The 14,591-nt window shown below is 45.0% G+C and overlaps 1 protein-coding gene across 8 annotated transcripts in view; it reads right to left on the bottom strand.

Moving 5' to 3' along the window:
* The window catches only part of SDK1 (sidekick cell adhesion molecule 1), a 681,727-nt gene that overhangs the window by 167,557 nt on the left and 499,579 nt on the right, over positions 1 to 14,591 (bottom strand). For all 8 annotated transcript variants that reach the window (XM_061599424.1, XM_061599427.1, XM_061599426.1 and 5 more), the window contains 2 exons: positions 10,765 to 10,957; positions 3,031 to 3,129 (listed from right to left, as the gene is read on the bottom strand). In XM_061599424.1, the coding sequence (XP_061455408.1) occupies positions 3,031 to 3,129; positions 10,765 to 10,957 (292 nt within the window). The remainder of the gene's footprint in view (positions 1 to 3,030; positions 3,130 to 10,764; positions 10,958 to 14,591) is intronic.

Genomic DNA, 14,591 nt, shown 5'->3' with positions numbered 1-14,591 from the left:
ACTACAAAAATTGAAAAAAAGCAAGATATTTTGTTTTGTGCACTTATCCTCCCCGAAGGTGTATTCACTTGGCCTTAGAATCATAGAATCATAGAATAGTAGAGTTGGAAGGGGCCTATAAGGCCATCAAGTCCAACCCCCTGCTCAATGCAGGAATCCAAATCAAAGCATTCCCAACAGATGGCTGTCCACCTGCCTCTTGAATGCCTCCAGTGCTGGAGAGCCCACTACCTCTCTAGGTCATTGGTTCCGTCGTATGGCTCTAACAGTTAGCAAGCTTTTGCTGATGTCTGGTCGAAATCTGGCTTCCTGTAACTTGAGCCCATTGTTCCGTGTCTTGCACTCTGGGACAACCGAGAAGAGACCTCAGCCTTCCTTTGTGTGACAACTTTTCATGTACTTGAAGAGTGCTATTATATCTCCCCTCCTCTTCTCCAGGCTAAACATGCCCAGTTCTTTCAATGTCTCCTCATAGGGCTTTGTTTCCAGTCCCCTGATCATCCTTGTTGCCCTCCTCTGTACCTGTTCCAGTTTGTCTGCATCCTTCTTGAAGTGCGGAGACCAGACCTGGACACAGAACTGAAGATGAGGCCTAACCAGTGCTGAATAGAGGGGAACTAATACTTCACGCGATTTGGGAACTATACTTCTGTTAATGCAGCCTAATATAGCATTTGCCTTTTTTGCAGCCACATCACACTGTTGGCTCATATTCAGCTTATTCATATACGGCCTTCTGAGGAGCTCTGAAGTAGTTACGGTACCAAAACATCACTGTGTTGCCATGCCTAAATAATTGTGCTGACCAGCCAAATCCGCACATAGTACAACAAAGGTTCTACTGTTCAAAAGGAGCTCCATCAAACCAGACAGAAACAAAACACGTGGATTCTGCTTTGCTAGAAAGAAACTGAACTTAAGTCCAAAGTAAGAGACAGATGGAAGGAATTTTGGGACATGCAGCAGGTAAAAGAAAATTACAGAAAAATCTAACTTTAAAAGGCACAAACTGTGCAAGGTGAGTATCATCCTAGAAGCATCGCAGAGGAGAGATAAGTGGGTTTTATCTGACTCAGGTTTAAGCAAGGAGAAGTGTTCCTTGCGCTCTGGTATTAGCACCTTTGCCAGAAGCTGCAACCTAACTGAAACTAATGACCAGAAGAGTTTCAGAAATAATTTTCTGTTGATCTGGAGTAAATTCTGTATGAGGGAGCAGTACATCCAATCACAAGCTGTCTGTCTGCATCCAGGTCCTCATAAATCAGAGTTTACCGAGGGAGAGAGGAAGATACTGAAATTCACAATGAGAGGAATGGGCAATTTGCTAAAGCCGGCTTGCTCCCTCCTTCTGCCCTCTGTGCTTTCCTCCCATTCCCTGCACGAGAATTAAAAACCAAGTCATAGTAAATGACATCCATGCACAGAAGTGATGACGCAGGACCCTCCTAAGCACTCTTTGGCTTCTGAGCAGCACTGAATAAGCCACTGGACCATTCAAGGAAAGTGAATGATTTTGCCACCTCCCATCTCCCAGCCTGAAATGTAAGGTTCGCCACAACAGGGGGACTTTTTCTTCTTATAAACCTTTTCTGACATGTCTTTAGACCTGCATTTCCTCATAAATAAAAGGGATGGGATCTTCCACTTTTCTGCCCCTTTCCTAAAATAATATGCTGCAGGCATGGAACAGACTATCACTGCACGGAGCCAGCTTCAAACCTTTCATAGGATCTACTAGCTCCTTCCCATATCCCAGCTGGGCTGGGCCAGCATGTTGTTATCTTGTCCCCCCCCCTTTTTTTTAGAAAACCAGAGCACCCTTAAGACACTCTTTCACTGGCACTAGATCCTTGACCGAATGCACAGAATTAACATGCCCCTCTCCCCCACCCCCGGTGCTGGCGAGGGTGCAGGGAAAAGCAAACTTTTTGCACATGTGGTGGGGATGCCTCAAGGTGAAAGCGTTTTGCAGCCGGGTGATCCCCAAAATCTCTAGTACCACCTGCCAGCCTCTATCCCCTCACTCTGGGCTGGCTTTGCTCACTCTGGAAAATGACCTGAACCCTTCCTTGGTACATAAAGAACTGGTCTCCCTCCTGCTAGCAGCAGCCAGAATAGAGATCGCATGGCACTGGAAATCCCCTGATGGTCCCACCAGAGAGGAATGGTGGTCCAACGTTTGGGACTTGGCCCAGTCAGAACACCTTATGCAGTACAGCCGGGTAATAAATGGGGAAATAAAACACAATCATATTAATATGGCTCCCTTTGCTAAGTGACATGAATGGAAACAAGGAGGCCTCCCAAGCACCATCAACACACACCTCCTTCTGGAGGCTCTCCAAGCTCTGTATAATCTGTGGTGTGCAGAATTACAAATTTGTAAACTCAACACCAAAAAGTCTTGCCACCTGGTAATAGTGAACATCCAGCCTCAGAGGAGTTGCAGAAAAGCAGAAACTACAGTGCATATGTGATGGGGGCTGGGGGGGACATGAGATTGTATTGATTGATTGACTATTACATTTCTATGCCACCTTTCCTCCAAGGAGCTCACGGTGGTGGACATGGATCTCCCCCTCCCAGTCTTATCCTCACAACATCCCTGTGAGGTAGGTCAGGCTGAGAGATAGTGATTGGCCCAAGGCCACCCAGTGATCTTCATAGCTGACTGGGGATTTGAACCCTGGTGTCCCAGATTCCAGTCCAACACTCAAACCACTACACCACACTGTCACTCCAGTATGCAGTTTCAATATATTTTCATAAATTCAGAGAACTAATGGGGAGCTGATTTGTTCCACAGACAACTTTTCTAGAGGCCATGATTGTGAGCTGATTGAAATTTGCCCTGTGACTTCTCTAAACATACCTTTGTTGATTTTTAAGCTTTAAAAAAGCAGTAGTAGGAAGCCTGAATTCTCTGCCAGAGGCTCTTGATAAAAGTGGGCCCTACAGATAGCTGCACCTCCCCTGCATGCACTTCCCCCCTCCCCATCTTTTTTGTATGTTGCTACCTATGGTACTTGCCGGTAATGATGCCATTTTTCTCTACAGGTTCTTGCCAGCTGACCTTGAGTGAAGTGTCCAGAATCTCTGTGAAGCTCAGGTGTCCCACCGGTCCTGGCTCTGGCGATTAGAAAAGAAAAACTGTTAACAGGAGAGGCCCCGTTTACTTTAGATCTGATTCAGGTTGGCACTGGGGTTAGGGCTGAAGAAACAAAACACCCAGTTAGGCCGGACCTAGCAGAAAGTGCTGCAAAAACAATCAAGGTGTTAAGGACCACCATTTTAGTTATCATCTGTAAGGAATTATTTTACCCCATCCTCATTCGCAGAACTAAAGAATGCATAACAGGCCTCGTGTGCCACATATTTTTGGGCAAGGACTTTGCAATTTTCCAAGACTGCATGAAGGTCCAGGACATCCACCCAGCTCTAAGAAAAAACCATTCCCAAATATCTCTTTCAAAATACCACTTGCGCGGTAATGGTCTTCAGCACATTTATGCAACTGGGTGGAACTTCTGAAGGAATCTTTACAGCTTCAGCTCAACAGCTCTTAAAATTGTATTCTCTGGTGGGTAATGAAAATAGTGTAAAATAGAACTAGTGTAAAAAAAATTTGTGCTGTCTTGTTTCAACCCTGATCTTCAGTGAAGGCACCAAGACTGATTTCTGGGACTGCTTGCTTTCATCTCTTCCAGATTGATTGGGAAGAGAATGGTTTCTGCTCCCTTTATGTTCACCATGCTTCTAATACCTGGATCCCTGCCAGACTGGACTGTCTTCCTTTTCTGCTGACATTAGTTGGCAATCCATATTCTGTTTCCTCCTCACTTTTGTCCAGGCTCTAATCCTTCTCCAGCTATGAAGAAGAAAGATAGCTAAGAGGTCAATTCTAGCCAATTTTCAATTCCACATCTGGAATTCAGGGAACACGGTTGAAACTGTATGATTTTGCAACCAGGGATTGAAGTATTAGGCAAAGAAAGCTCCTAGCACAGGACAAAGCTAAGGTTCTCTAATAGGGGATGCACCATTACCCAATGCTGGTCATGGCAGGGTCAACTTTAGGCAGACCACCCATACCCACAAGGAAGCTTATGTGCACCAATAGGCCACAGAGGCTCAGGTAGCACCCCCTTGGCCCTAAGAAGGCTTCTGCTTGCTCGTCAGACCAACTAAGGGATTTTATTCACACTGTGTACTGCTGGCTGCAGTTACTACAGTGGGATGGCATATTAGTTTGTTGACTCTCCCTCAGGAGCTAGGAGATTTCTCCCTGTCTTGAAGAAAGACTGGGGGAGTCCAACCAGACTGATTATCCTGGACCTCTCAGTGGTTTACAATACCATCAACCAAAATATTCTTCTACATAAATGTCTGGGGTGGAAACTGGGGGTGCCTTGTAGTAGTTCCATTCTTGACCATCAGTTCTGGAATATGGTGCTGAAGGACTAGTAGTGGATTCCCTGATATTTACAGCATTTGTTCCTAGAGGGTTATATTTTGTCCCCATGCTATTCAACATTCATAAGAAACTTTTAAGTGAGGGCATCCAAAGATTTGGGGCAAGATGTCCTCAGTGTTTGAATGACACTCAATTCTGTTTTGACTTTTCATCAAATCCCGATGAAGAAGTCAAGCCAGCCAGTCAAATTTATTTCCTAAAAATCATAGATGTTCACAAAAGTACAGACATAATTAAGCCAAGAGAAACATCATAGCACAAGTGATTCCCCCATACACTGGACTCCATTTTGGATGATGATTTTTTGTCTGATCCACTGTGCTGTTAGAGCAAACACAGAAGCCTTATATATAATATTTTTTTCCTATCAACCAATAAGTAACAGATTTTTTCTCCCTAGCAGTGGAAGTGCTAAATTTGTGTGTGGCTCATGGTAACAGACTGGATTACCAACAAACTGAAGTTAGTTTGCCCAAGGGTGTAGCATTCATCTTGTACTAGAGAGGCTTGCCCTGAAGGAAGAGGTTTGGGGGTTTTCTTTGATTTTATCGATTTCAACCATTTATATACCGCTTTACACCACAGTCTGTAAGCAATGTATAATGAGATTACAAAAGAATCCAATAGAGATAAAAATCAGTTAAAATTTTCCATACAATCAGAAGAGCTTACTTACAATGTCTGCTGAAATAAAAAGGTATTCACCAAGTGCTGGAAGTTCAGCAGGCAGGAAACCTGTCTGATCTCAACTGGGAGGGACTTCCACAGAATTATGCCCACAACAGTAAAGCCCTGGCTCTTGGTGGATACAAGTTGTACATCTGGGCCATGACAGCCCACTAACAGTGACTCCCCTGAAGACCTCAGTGGTCATGCAGGAATATAAGGAATCACGTGGACCTTAAGGCATCCTGGACCAAAGCTATTAATGGCCTTGCAAATTAATACACGAAACTTGATTTTGGGCTGGCAGCATTTAGGTAGCCAGTGCAAGCTTTTAAGCCCCAAGTTCTGTGGTGGCAGTAGTCAGCCCATAGGTGTGCAGAGAAATAATGGTGGGGAAGGGGAGGCAAAGTGGTGGGTTTGGTAGAGTACTTGTAAGACTGTTTCTGCATATGCCTACTCATATGTTAAGATCTTTTATTAAGGGCTTTCTGATGTGCTCCTATTGTCTAAGGGTGGCTTCTCAGTGGTGGCACCCCAGTTATGAAATTCTCTCCCAAGAGGTTTGCCTGGTGCCTACTCTGCTGTCCTTTTGGTGCTAGACAAAGATTTGTCTGGCACTAAAAACCCAACCCCCATGTGTGATGGTAAATATATTTTTGCATCTAATGCATAGTGTTTTTTTTGGAAAAGGCAAATTGCTCAGCTTGGAGGAAGCTGATAAATACTGAGATTAGAAGGATGGAGGGGGTATTTAACACTTCCACCCCTGTGCAATCCTGAGGAAAATCACCTTCTGAAACTGGTGCTTGCTTTGGGGAGGGGATGGATGATTTCCCCAAAATGCAAATAGCAACCCCCACCTACACACAATCCAACTCTAGCAACGCGACAAAAAAAACCATTTCTGTAGTTGCACTTTTCACTTCATCACAGAGAGAGCTCGGACAATGTAATAAAACCACCATATATTTACAGCCATCTCAAATGCCAGCGCCCTGAGCCCCGGTGTTTTCCTTGCTTCCAGATGCTCTGCAGCCGAGGACTTGCTTGAGTCCCCTGCAGCTGCTAGGTGGAAACTGCTATTCTCTTCTTCCAGCAGCAAACGTTTTCCTGCAGTGAGTGGCAAGAAGAGCTTTCCTTTCACTGTTGTGCGGGGCTGGCTGTGAGCAAGAGAGCCTTTCCCATTCCAAAGGGACAGGGTGATGACCTCAGGAACTTTGTGCGTCACAGGCTACCTTGCAGGAAGAAGCAGGTTGGCACGGAGAGCTACAGCGGAGCAGAATAAAAACACTCCTGGCCAAGCCAGACTCTCATGTGTGAGAATGATCCTGGGTGTGTGGCTGTGTGTATTTGTGTATGTGAGTGAAAGGGAGAGTGAGGAAACAAAACAAGGAGGAGCTTGTAGCTAGACCAGCCTGTTGCACTTATCTGACTGGCAGCAGGACTTATAGGAACAAGGAAGTGGAATCTCTGTAGCTAGCTCAGCATTCTCTGTTTAGACTGGCCATGGCTGCTGCTGTTGTTGTTGCTGTTGTTGTTGCTGTTGTTGTTGCTGTTGTTGTTGCTGTTGTTGTTGTTGATGATAATCTGCTCTTCACCCGAATGTCACAGGGCGGGTGACAACAATTGAAAATACAACATTAAAAACAGTTTAAAAGAAGTTACCATCACAAGAATAGGGTGGGCCCTAAAACTACACATCTCAGGTGCCAAAGGCCAGGGTAGAGAGGTGCACCTTCAGCATTCACTTCAAACTGTACTGTGAAGATGCCAGATGCGCCTCTGTAGGGAGGGCGTTCCACATCTGAGGGGCTGCCACAGAGCAGGCCTTCTCCCAGGCTGCCATTCCCTGTACTTTTGAGGGCGGTGGTACTACCACCACATTCAGTGGTAGTTTTACCTCACTGGCCACCAGATCTGGTTGTTGGGAGAGTCCAGTGATTGGACTGGGATCTCCTATATGCAAAGCAGGTGATCTACCACTCAGCTGAAGCCCCTGTCCTTGCCAGCATGACAGGCAGAAATCTTTCCCAAGGTTGACAAGGGCCAAACCTAGGGCTTTCTACATGCAAACTGTGAACTCTACTACAAAAAAAACGGTCCTTTCCTATGTCCTGTGGTGGGAAAGGATATTCTGCCCACTCTCTTGAGCAGAATATAAGAACAAGACTCTTGTACAGCAGGGAAAAAAAAACAGGAAAAAATAGAAAAGCAGAGAACCAGCCTAGAGCCATATTAGATGTATGCACTTAGCAAATACTAGATCAATTGTGCTGGCTTAATGTACGTCAATGGAATGTTTGAAGCCTTAAAAATCAGATTATTTCTGAAGTAAATAATCTAACCAACAGTTTGGCTTTCTGCTTTGCAATTCTGGCTTTAAGTAAACACATTTATAGTTAAGAAGCTTTCCAGATATCCAGTGGCAGGACCAGAGTCTTCTGGCATGTAAAAGTTCTGATGGCAGAAAACCTGTCCTTTGAAGCCAGACGTGTTGCCCGTTTCTTTCCCAGCAAGTTTCTCCCAGGGCCAATTTGTCAGCATTTGGAATCAGACATTCTTTAACACTGAAGCAGTCTATAAGATGTGTCTTTGCAGCAAGAGTGACTAACAGATGGTTATTCTTGAGGCATGGGGACAGGAAATAACCACATCAAGAAGCTGTTCATATCTCCTGCATTGTTTGGTTTTCTCTACAGCAGCAGGGGTGAGATTTCAAATGGGAAGTGGGGAATTAAAGTGAAGAGTACTTGTGCTGCACACCAAAGAAAACATTTCCTCTCTCTGCAGGCTTTGACGAATTAGGCCAAGGAAAATGACAATAAATAAATAAAAATAAATTTCTAATATGCAATATTGTAAATTGGACATGCTATGGATGCACTTTGTCTTCCTTATTGTTAAATAAGTGTGGTAGATTGCTGAAACAGTTTGAATAGAGGTTTGTTTGGAACAGAATTGTGCAGCCTCCTGACTTAATTGTGAGTCCACCACCGAATATTGCAATGCTAGCTGTGTTGAACTCGTGCAGCCAAATACATGCAAGATTGTCATGGCTCCAGAAAACCTCAGCTGAGGAATCCTCCTACAAAAGTAGCTTCGAGGTAGAGAAGACAGATTCGTTTCCATGTAGATACGCTGGCATCAAAGCCCACCTCTCATGCCCTGAACCCTAAGGAGACATCTCTGCCCCTAAACTCCAATGACAGACTCCTTGGAAGTTCAGGAAAGACCTGAGGACTCCAATGACAGACTCCTTGGAAGTTTAGGAAAGACCTGAGGACTCCAATGACAGACTCCTTGGAAGTTCAGGAAAGACCTGAGGACTCCAATGACAGACTCCTTGGAAGTTCAGGAAAGACCTGAGGAGCTCTCCCCCAAAGGTCCCTGAATCTTGAAACCCCACTGCCCAGAAGAAGCCAATGGCTGTAGGAAAAGGCGGGGTGGGTGGGTTTTGCACCCTATCTAGCCCAGACTATAAAACTCTGCCATAAGACACTGTTGAGACAACTTGAATTTTCTGCCTCAGCTGTAGGTCTGGTAACCATGGTCCTGAGGCCAGCATTGTTGTCTTTGTCCAAGGTCCTGACCTTGCTTTACCTTACTTCTGGTCTGTTCTAGAATCCAAGGCTTACTGCCTTCATCTTTCTCAGGCCATGGCCCTTTCCCTGATATCGTAAGAGTGGATATCATAAGAGATCAGGACAAAAATGCATGCACATTGGCTTTATGATTAAAGGATGAAGTTAGAGTAGAAAATTCTACCTGTGGTCAAACCATGCTTTTATAAGTTTTATTGGGCACAATTCAGAGGGAGGTTCTCTTGCACAAGCCCCACGGAAATGAACTCAAATCACTCAAGAACAATCCTCCTGCACAGCTTCCACTAACCGATGCCCAATCCCGACATGATGGAGATAGTCCTGACAGGTGGCATATGTGTTTCCACCTGTTCTGGATGGGGTGTACTCTTTCTAAAGGCTTGGAGCCTTGGGTGCCTTTCTTTGCAGCGCCATGTGAAACCTCTCAAGAAGATCTTCCCCAGAGGCCCTCCTTCCCCACCTTTAGAGGTGAGACAGGTGATAATGGGTTGGGTTGCAGTACCCCGACTCTGGAATGCTCTCCCCAGGGAGTCCCACTTGAAGTCAAGCTGAATGTGTTTTCAGCAATAGGTGAAGACCTTTTATTTGCCCTCACTTTAGAGGTCTTCTGACTATTATTTTAAATCTGTTTTCTCATAGTGAATATACTGATGCTTTGTTTTTGTTCTTATTTATTGTTTTATTTGTTTTTAAGAGTCTTAAAAACTCTTCCCGCCCTTCCTCCCAGTAGGAGCCCAGGGCGGCAAACAAAAACTCTAAAAACACTCTAAAACATCATAACAAGAAACTTTAAAATATATTAAAACATCTTTAAAAACGTGTTAAAACAAAACATCTTTAGAAACTTCTTTTTAAAAAAAGCTTTAAAAACATCTTAAAAAGCAATTCCAGCACAGACGCTGCTAAAGGTGTCCCTTTCAAGACTGAAGAGGGAGAACTAAACATACACACACGAACGAATGAATGAATATAAATTCATTGGAGCTTGCACAGAAAGTCTCTGCAAATTAAGCACGCTGTGGTGACAAATCTTCTGTGCAGTGACAGGTGGATAGCATGGTTCTTGCTGCCAATAAATCCTCCAGTATCTCTAAAACAAAACAGATAAAATAATACGCACTCCTAAAAGAGTTGACTATATGTCACCCTCTCAGGAAGCTTCTACTGGCAGGCTGCAAGACGGTTGTGCTACAAATGAAGCAAGCCACATAAAGGTTTTTCAGATACCATATATGGGGTTGTCAAATGGGCACCAATCCGACTAATTTGGCTGAGCTTTGGTAACACTGCTGCATCTTCTCCCTTGACCATGCCCTGGAACTAACTTATGGGGTTTTGATGAAAACAGGGCAATTAAATGCTATTTTTTTCCAGCTGATCACACACTTTGCTTTTCATTGAAGGCTGATTACATGATGCCGGAAAAGATGTATTCTCTTCTGGCTACTGCATGTGTCTGAATTAAGAATCATGACATGTAAAGGGAAAATTCAGATCTGAAAATAAGTGATAAAGACTTATTTTTAGAAGCCTTGGGCAATCATGGTGCCTCAGTGCACGTTAACCACCTGTTTTCTCTCTCCACACATTACGGTGTCTCACCATGGAAACACATGGTGGACAAGCACAATCTCCTCTTTCCCAAAATGTGTGGTGGCTCTGATTTATCAATTAACCTGTGAATATAAGCATTGCATCAATTTAGTAACAGTTTATTATTTAGGGGCAATTTAAGGAAGGCAACCACTTATTATGGTTCAATTATACAAAGAAAATAATTTACCCAAGAGAGAATTAGAAATTATTTATAACTATGCCACTGAATACACTTCCAACATGGTACAGCTCCTATTGAAGACAGACATTTTCAGTCTCCAGTGATTCTTTGCTTTGGTTCATCAATTTGATGAATGGCTCCAGCCTAATTAGGAAGGCCATTTGAGGATAAATAAAGTTTGCTCCTCAGAAGGCCAATGAGCATTTGGAAAAACTGTTTATACACACTGGCCATTCTTTACTTACTGTCTTCATGAGTCTTGAGCAGCTGTGGTGGACTCTGTGGACCATCCCCTGGGGTGGTGAAGCAGAGGACTGATGTGTAGTAAGCAGTAAATTTCTTCAGGTTGGTTATGTACCCACTGTGCACTCCATGAAAGTCTGGAGTGATGGTGACGGTGGTCACAGTTTCTGGTGCATTGATTGGCCAGGCCAGGAGCTAGAAATGGGGACATTGATTTAAAAGAGGTGAAATCACTGCAGGGATGGCTTCCATTCATAATCCAATACCTGCGACTGCCATGACCTTATTAGTTCAATTGTAAGAGCACAACATTGCCATTAACAGAACTGACACCAATATGATTGTATATACAGATTTAACCTTGTTACTGTGCTTGCTGAAAGAGCTCCCATTTCATCTCCAGCTATGGACAGGGCATGTTAAAAGTGTGCCACTAAAATCTCTCTCTCTCTCTCTCTCTCTCTCTGTGTGTGTGTGTGTGTGTGTGTGTTTGAATCAGTGGCAAACACAAAGTGCTTAAAGTTACACTTAGGAATTTACATAACTGTCAGAGAGCTTCTTTTGCTTACAGAGGAATGAATGAGCACAGGGGAGATTGGGAAAATAATCACTGAGGTACTAGAGAACACAAGGGCTGGCAACAAGGGAGGACATGTCACTTGCCCCAGATGCCCCAGATACAAGAGAAAGGTGGGAGGAGTCACCATGTCAGGAAGGTGGGAGCCGGGCCCAGCTGCCTCAGGGAATACCAATGGGCTGGGGTGGAGGTGGGCAGGCAGGAGTCTGTCCCAGGTTTGTGGGAGGGGTGTCACACTCAGACACCGTGCATTCATCTTCCACTATTCCATTAAGGTGAGCTCAGTCCCCAGCCTCTCCTCCCTCTCTTCCATTTGACTTGGAGAAACTGCTCCAGATCAGGGTGAAGAGCCCTGCCAGGGTATATAGCAGCCTTTCCCAACCAGTGTGCCTCCAGATGTTGTTGGACCACAACTCCCATCTTTCCTGACCATTGGCAATGCTGGCTGAGGCTGATGGGAGTTGTGGTCCAACAACATCTGGTGGCCCACTGGTTGGGAAAGGCTGGCATATACTATAATACTCCTCTTATGTTACCAACACCTGAATAGAAATATTCAGCACACAACTTAGGCAGGAGGCACTTAAAACAACACCCCCCCTCCCAGGACAGTCAAAGGCAGCTTGTAGGGCATTTGGGAGAGTGAGTGCTCCACTGGTTCAAGAGCTGGGCTTCCGTCACAACAGGGAGAGCAGCCTGAGCCGAGAATAGATTGCAGCAGTAAGGGGGGGGCAGAAGATGGCAAGGAGGGAGTCACCTGGCCTATTGCTAACTGAGCCCAGAGACAAGGATGTCCCGGCCATTTGGCAGAGTGAGGCAGCCGTCTCAGGTGATGGATGCTGATGGCCCCCACGGCCATTCTGCCCGAGCCCCTGGCTTTTCCTATCCTCCTAAGCCAGCATCTTGCCAGTGGGAACACTTGATTGCTACTAGCCTGGCCTATCGGCTTCATCTGATTATTTGTTCCCAATGCAGCCGAGGGGAAAGGCCCCCAAGTCAACCAACAGGACAGGGGGAGTGCGACCCTGTTATTCTTACTTGATCTCCTGGCGGCTTTTGATACCATTGACCATGGTATCCTTCTGGGCTGACTTGGTGAGATGGGTATTGGAGGCACTGTTTTACAGTGGTTCCAATCCTATCTCCAAGGTCGTTTTCAGAAAATAGCATTGGGTGACTGTTTTTCGGCCCCCTGGCAGTTATGCTATGAGGTACCACAGGGTACCATCTTGTCCCACATGCTGTTTAACATCTATATGAAGCCCTTGGGAGCGGTCATCAGGACATTTGGAGCAAGGCGTCAGAAGTATGCTGACAATACCCAGCTCTATTTCTCTGTAACATCTGAATAGGGAGAGGCCGTGCAAGCTCTGGACTGCTGCCTGGACTCAGTGGTGGGCTGGATGAGGGCCAATAAACTGAGTCAGAATCCTAGCAAGACAGAGATGCTGTAGGTTGGTAGTTCCCAAGTTTGGAAAATTGGTCAGTTGCCTGCTTTGGATGGAGTCCTACTCCCTCTGAAAGAGCAGGTCTGTAGTCTGGGGGTGCTCCTGGATCCATCTTTGTCACTAGAGGCCCGAGTGACCTCAGTGGCTAGGAGTGCCTTTTACCAGCTTTGGCTGGTAAGACAGCTGCGGCTGTTTCTGGACCTGGATAGCCTGGCCACTGTTGTCCATGCACTGGTAACCTCCAGGCTGGATTACTGTAATACACTCTATGTGGGGTTGCCCTTGAGGTTGGTCCAGAAGCTGCAGCTGGTGCAAAATGTGGCAGAGAGACTGCTCACTGGGGCAAGGTATCGCCAACATGTCATCCGGCTGGTGAAAGAATTGCACTGGCTACCTATTAGCTACTGGGCTAAGTTCAAGGTTCTAGTTTTTGTGTACAAAGCCATATACAGCTCAGGTTCAGGATACCTGAAAGACTGTCTTATCCCTTATATGCCCAGTCGATCACTGCACTCTGCAGGCAAGGGCCTCCTGCAGATGCCATCTTATCAGGAGGTCCGTTCTGCACAACTTAGGAAACAGACCTTTAGTGCATTGGCAGCTACCCTTTGGAATTCCCTCCCCTTAAATATTAAATATGTTATCTTTCCAGCGCTGACTGAAGACCTTCCTCTTTCAGCAAGTAGAGCCCTTATCCCAGTCTGCATCTGTATTGGAACTGCTTTTTAATGTTTTTAAACCTTTAAAAAAAAATTTTTTTTTAAGCTTTTAAGAGATGTTTTGTTTTAATATGTTTTTAATGGTGTTTTTGTTTTAACATATTGTAAAGTCTGTTTTTATGAAGTGTTAAAGTGTTTTTAGTGCTTTTGTTTGCAGCCCTGGGCTTCTGCTGCGAGAAGGGCGGGATATAAATCTAATAAATAACAACAACAATTTGGGCCACACGCTTCCGCAGGTATTATGCACGCTCCTGCCCTGCTCATGTGACACAGGCTGTTGCAATGCAGTGGCAGCATTGTTTGAGCGAACAGTGAGCAGGCCCCAGTGGGTCATGGAGGAAGTGGAGGCATGATAACCACAGACATTGCTCTGTGTGTGTCATGCCACCTCCCTTGCACTCCCTAAGCCACCTGCTGCCCTCTGGTGCACAGTGGAAGACACTGTCCTATTGCCACTGTTGAAGTAACAGTCAACAGCCAGTCGGCTCAGCTTCTGCATGTGCCCTTTGCCTTGGATAGCAAAATGTCTCATGCTGACCCTGCCCAGAGAGAAAGCCAGCCCAAACGCTGAATCATATTTCTCTGAGAACAGGACTTGACACACTTGGTAGGATCCTTGCTACTCAAGCTGAAGTCAAACCATTAGAATGATCTAAGCTGCTGAAACTTGCTACCCTGATTACCTTTTACAACACAACACTATTGTTCTGCAGAATGAGCCCTGCTTGGTGTTGTTAATTGCTGTTAATTGGTGCTAATTGATCCTAAGAGCTGGTAAACAGAGCCTAAAGGGGACTGCTTGATGCATGGGCACACCTGTTCTGCTGGCTACTGGCAATCAACAGATAGAAGGAGATTCTCTCCCACTCCCTAAGTAGTTTTGCACATAAATTGATCTGTGATGGAGATGTTAACAGAAATAAAAATGGTTCCAAATCTTATATTCTGCCACTGGGCTACACTAAGTCATTAAAGGTCTGCAGACAAAGATTTGGCTGGAAAAACACAACTACTGCTACTTAGCATTGATGCTGTAGTTTAAAGAGTTCAAAGCATTTCACATTCAGTCACCGTAAACCTTTTGT

This window comes from Rhineura floridana, chromosome 17 (genome assembly GCF_030035675.1).
Source record: "Rhineura floridana isolate rRhiFlo1 chromosome 17, rRhiFlo1.hap2, whole genome shotgun sequence".
NCBI lineage: Eukaryota > Metazoa > Chordata > Lepidosauria > Squamata > Rhineuridae > Rhineura > Rhineura floridana.
The sequence above is the reverse complement of the archived record's forward strand: the minus strand, read 5'-3'. Positions and strand labels throughout refer to the sequence as shown.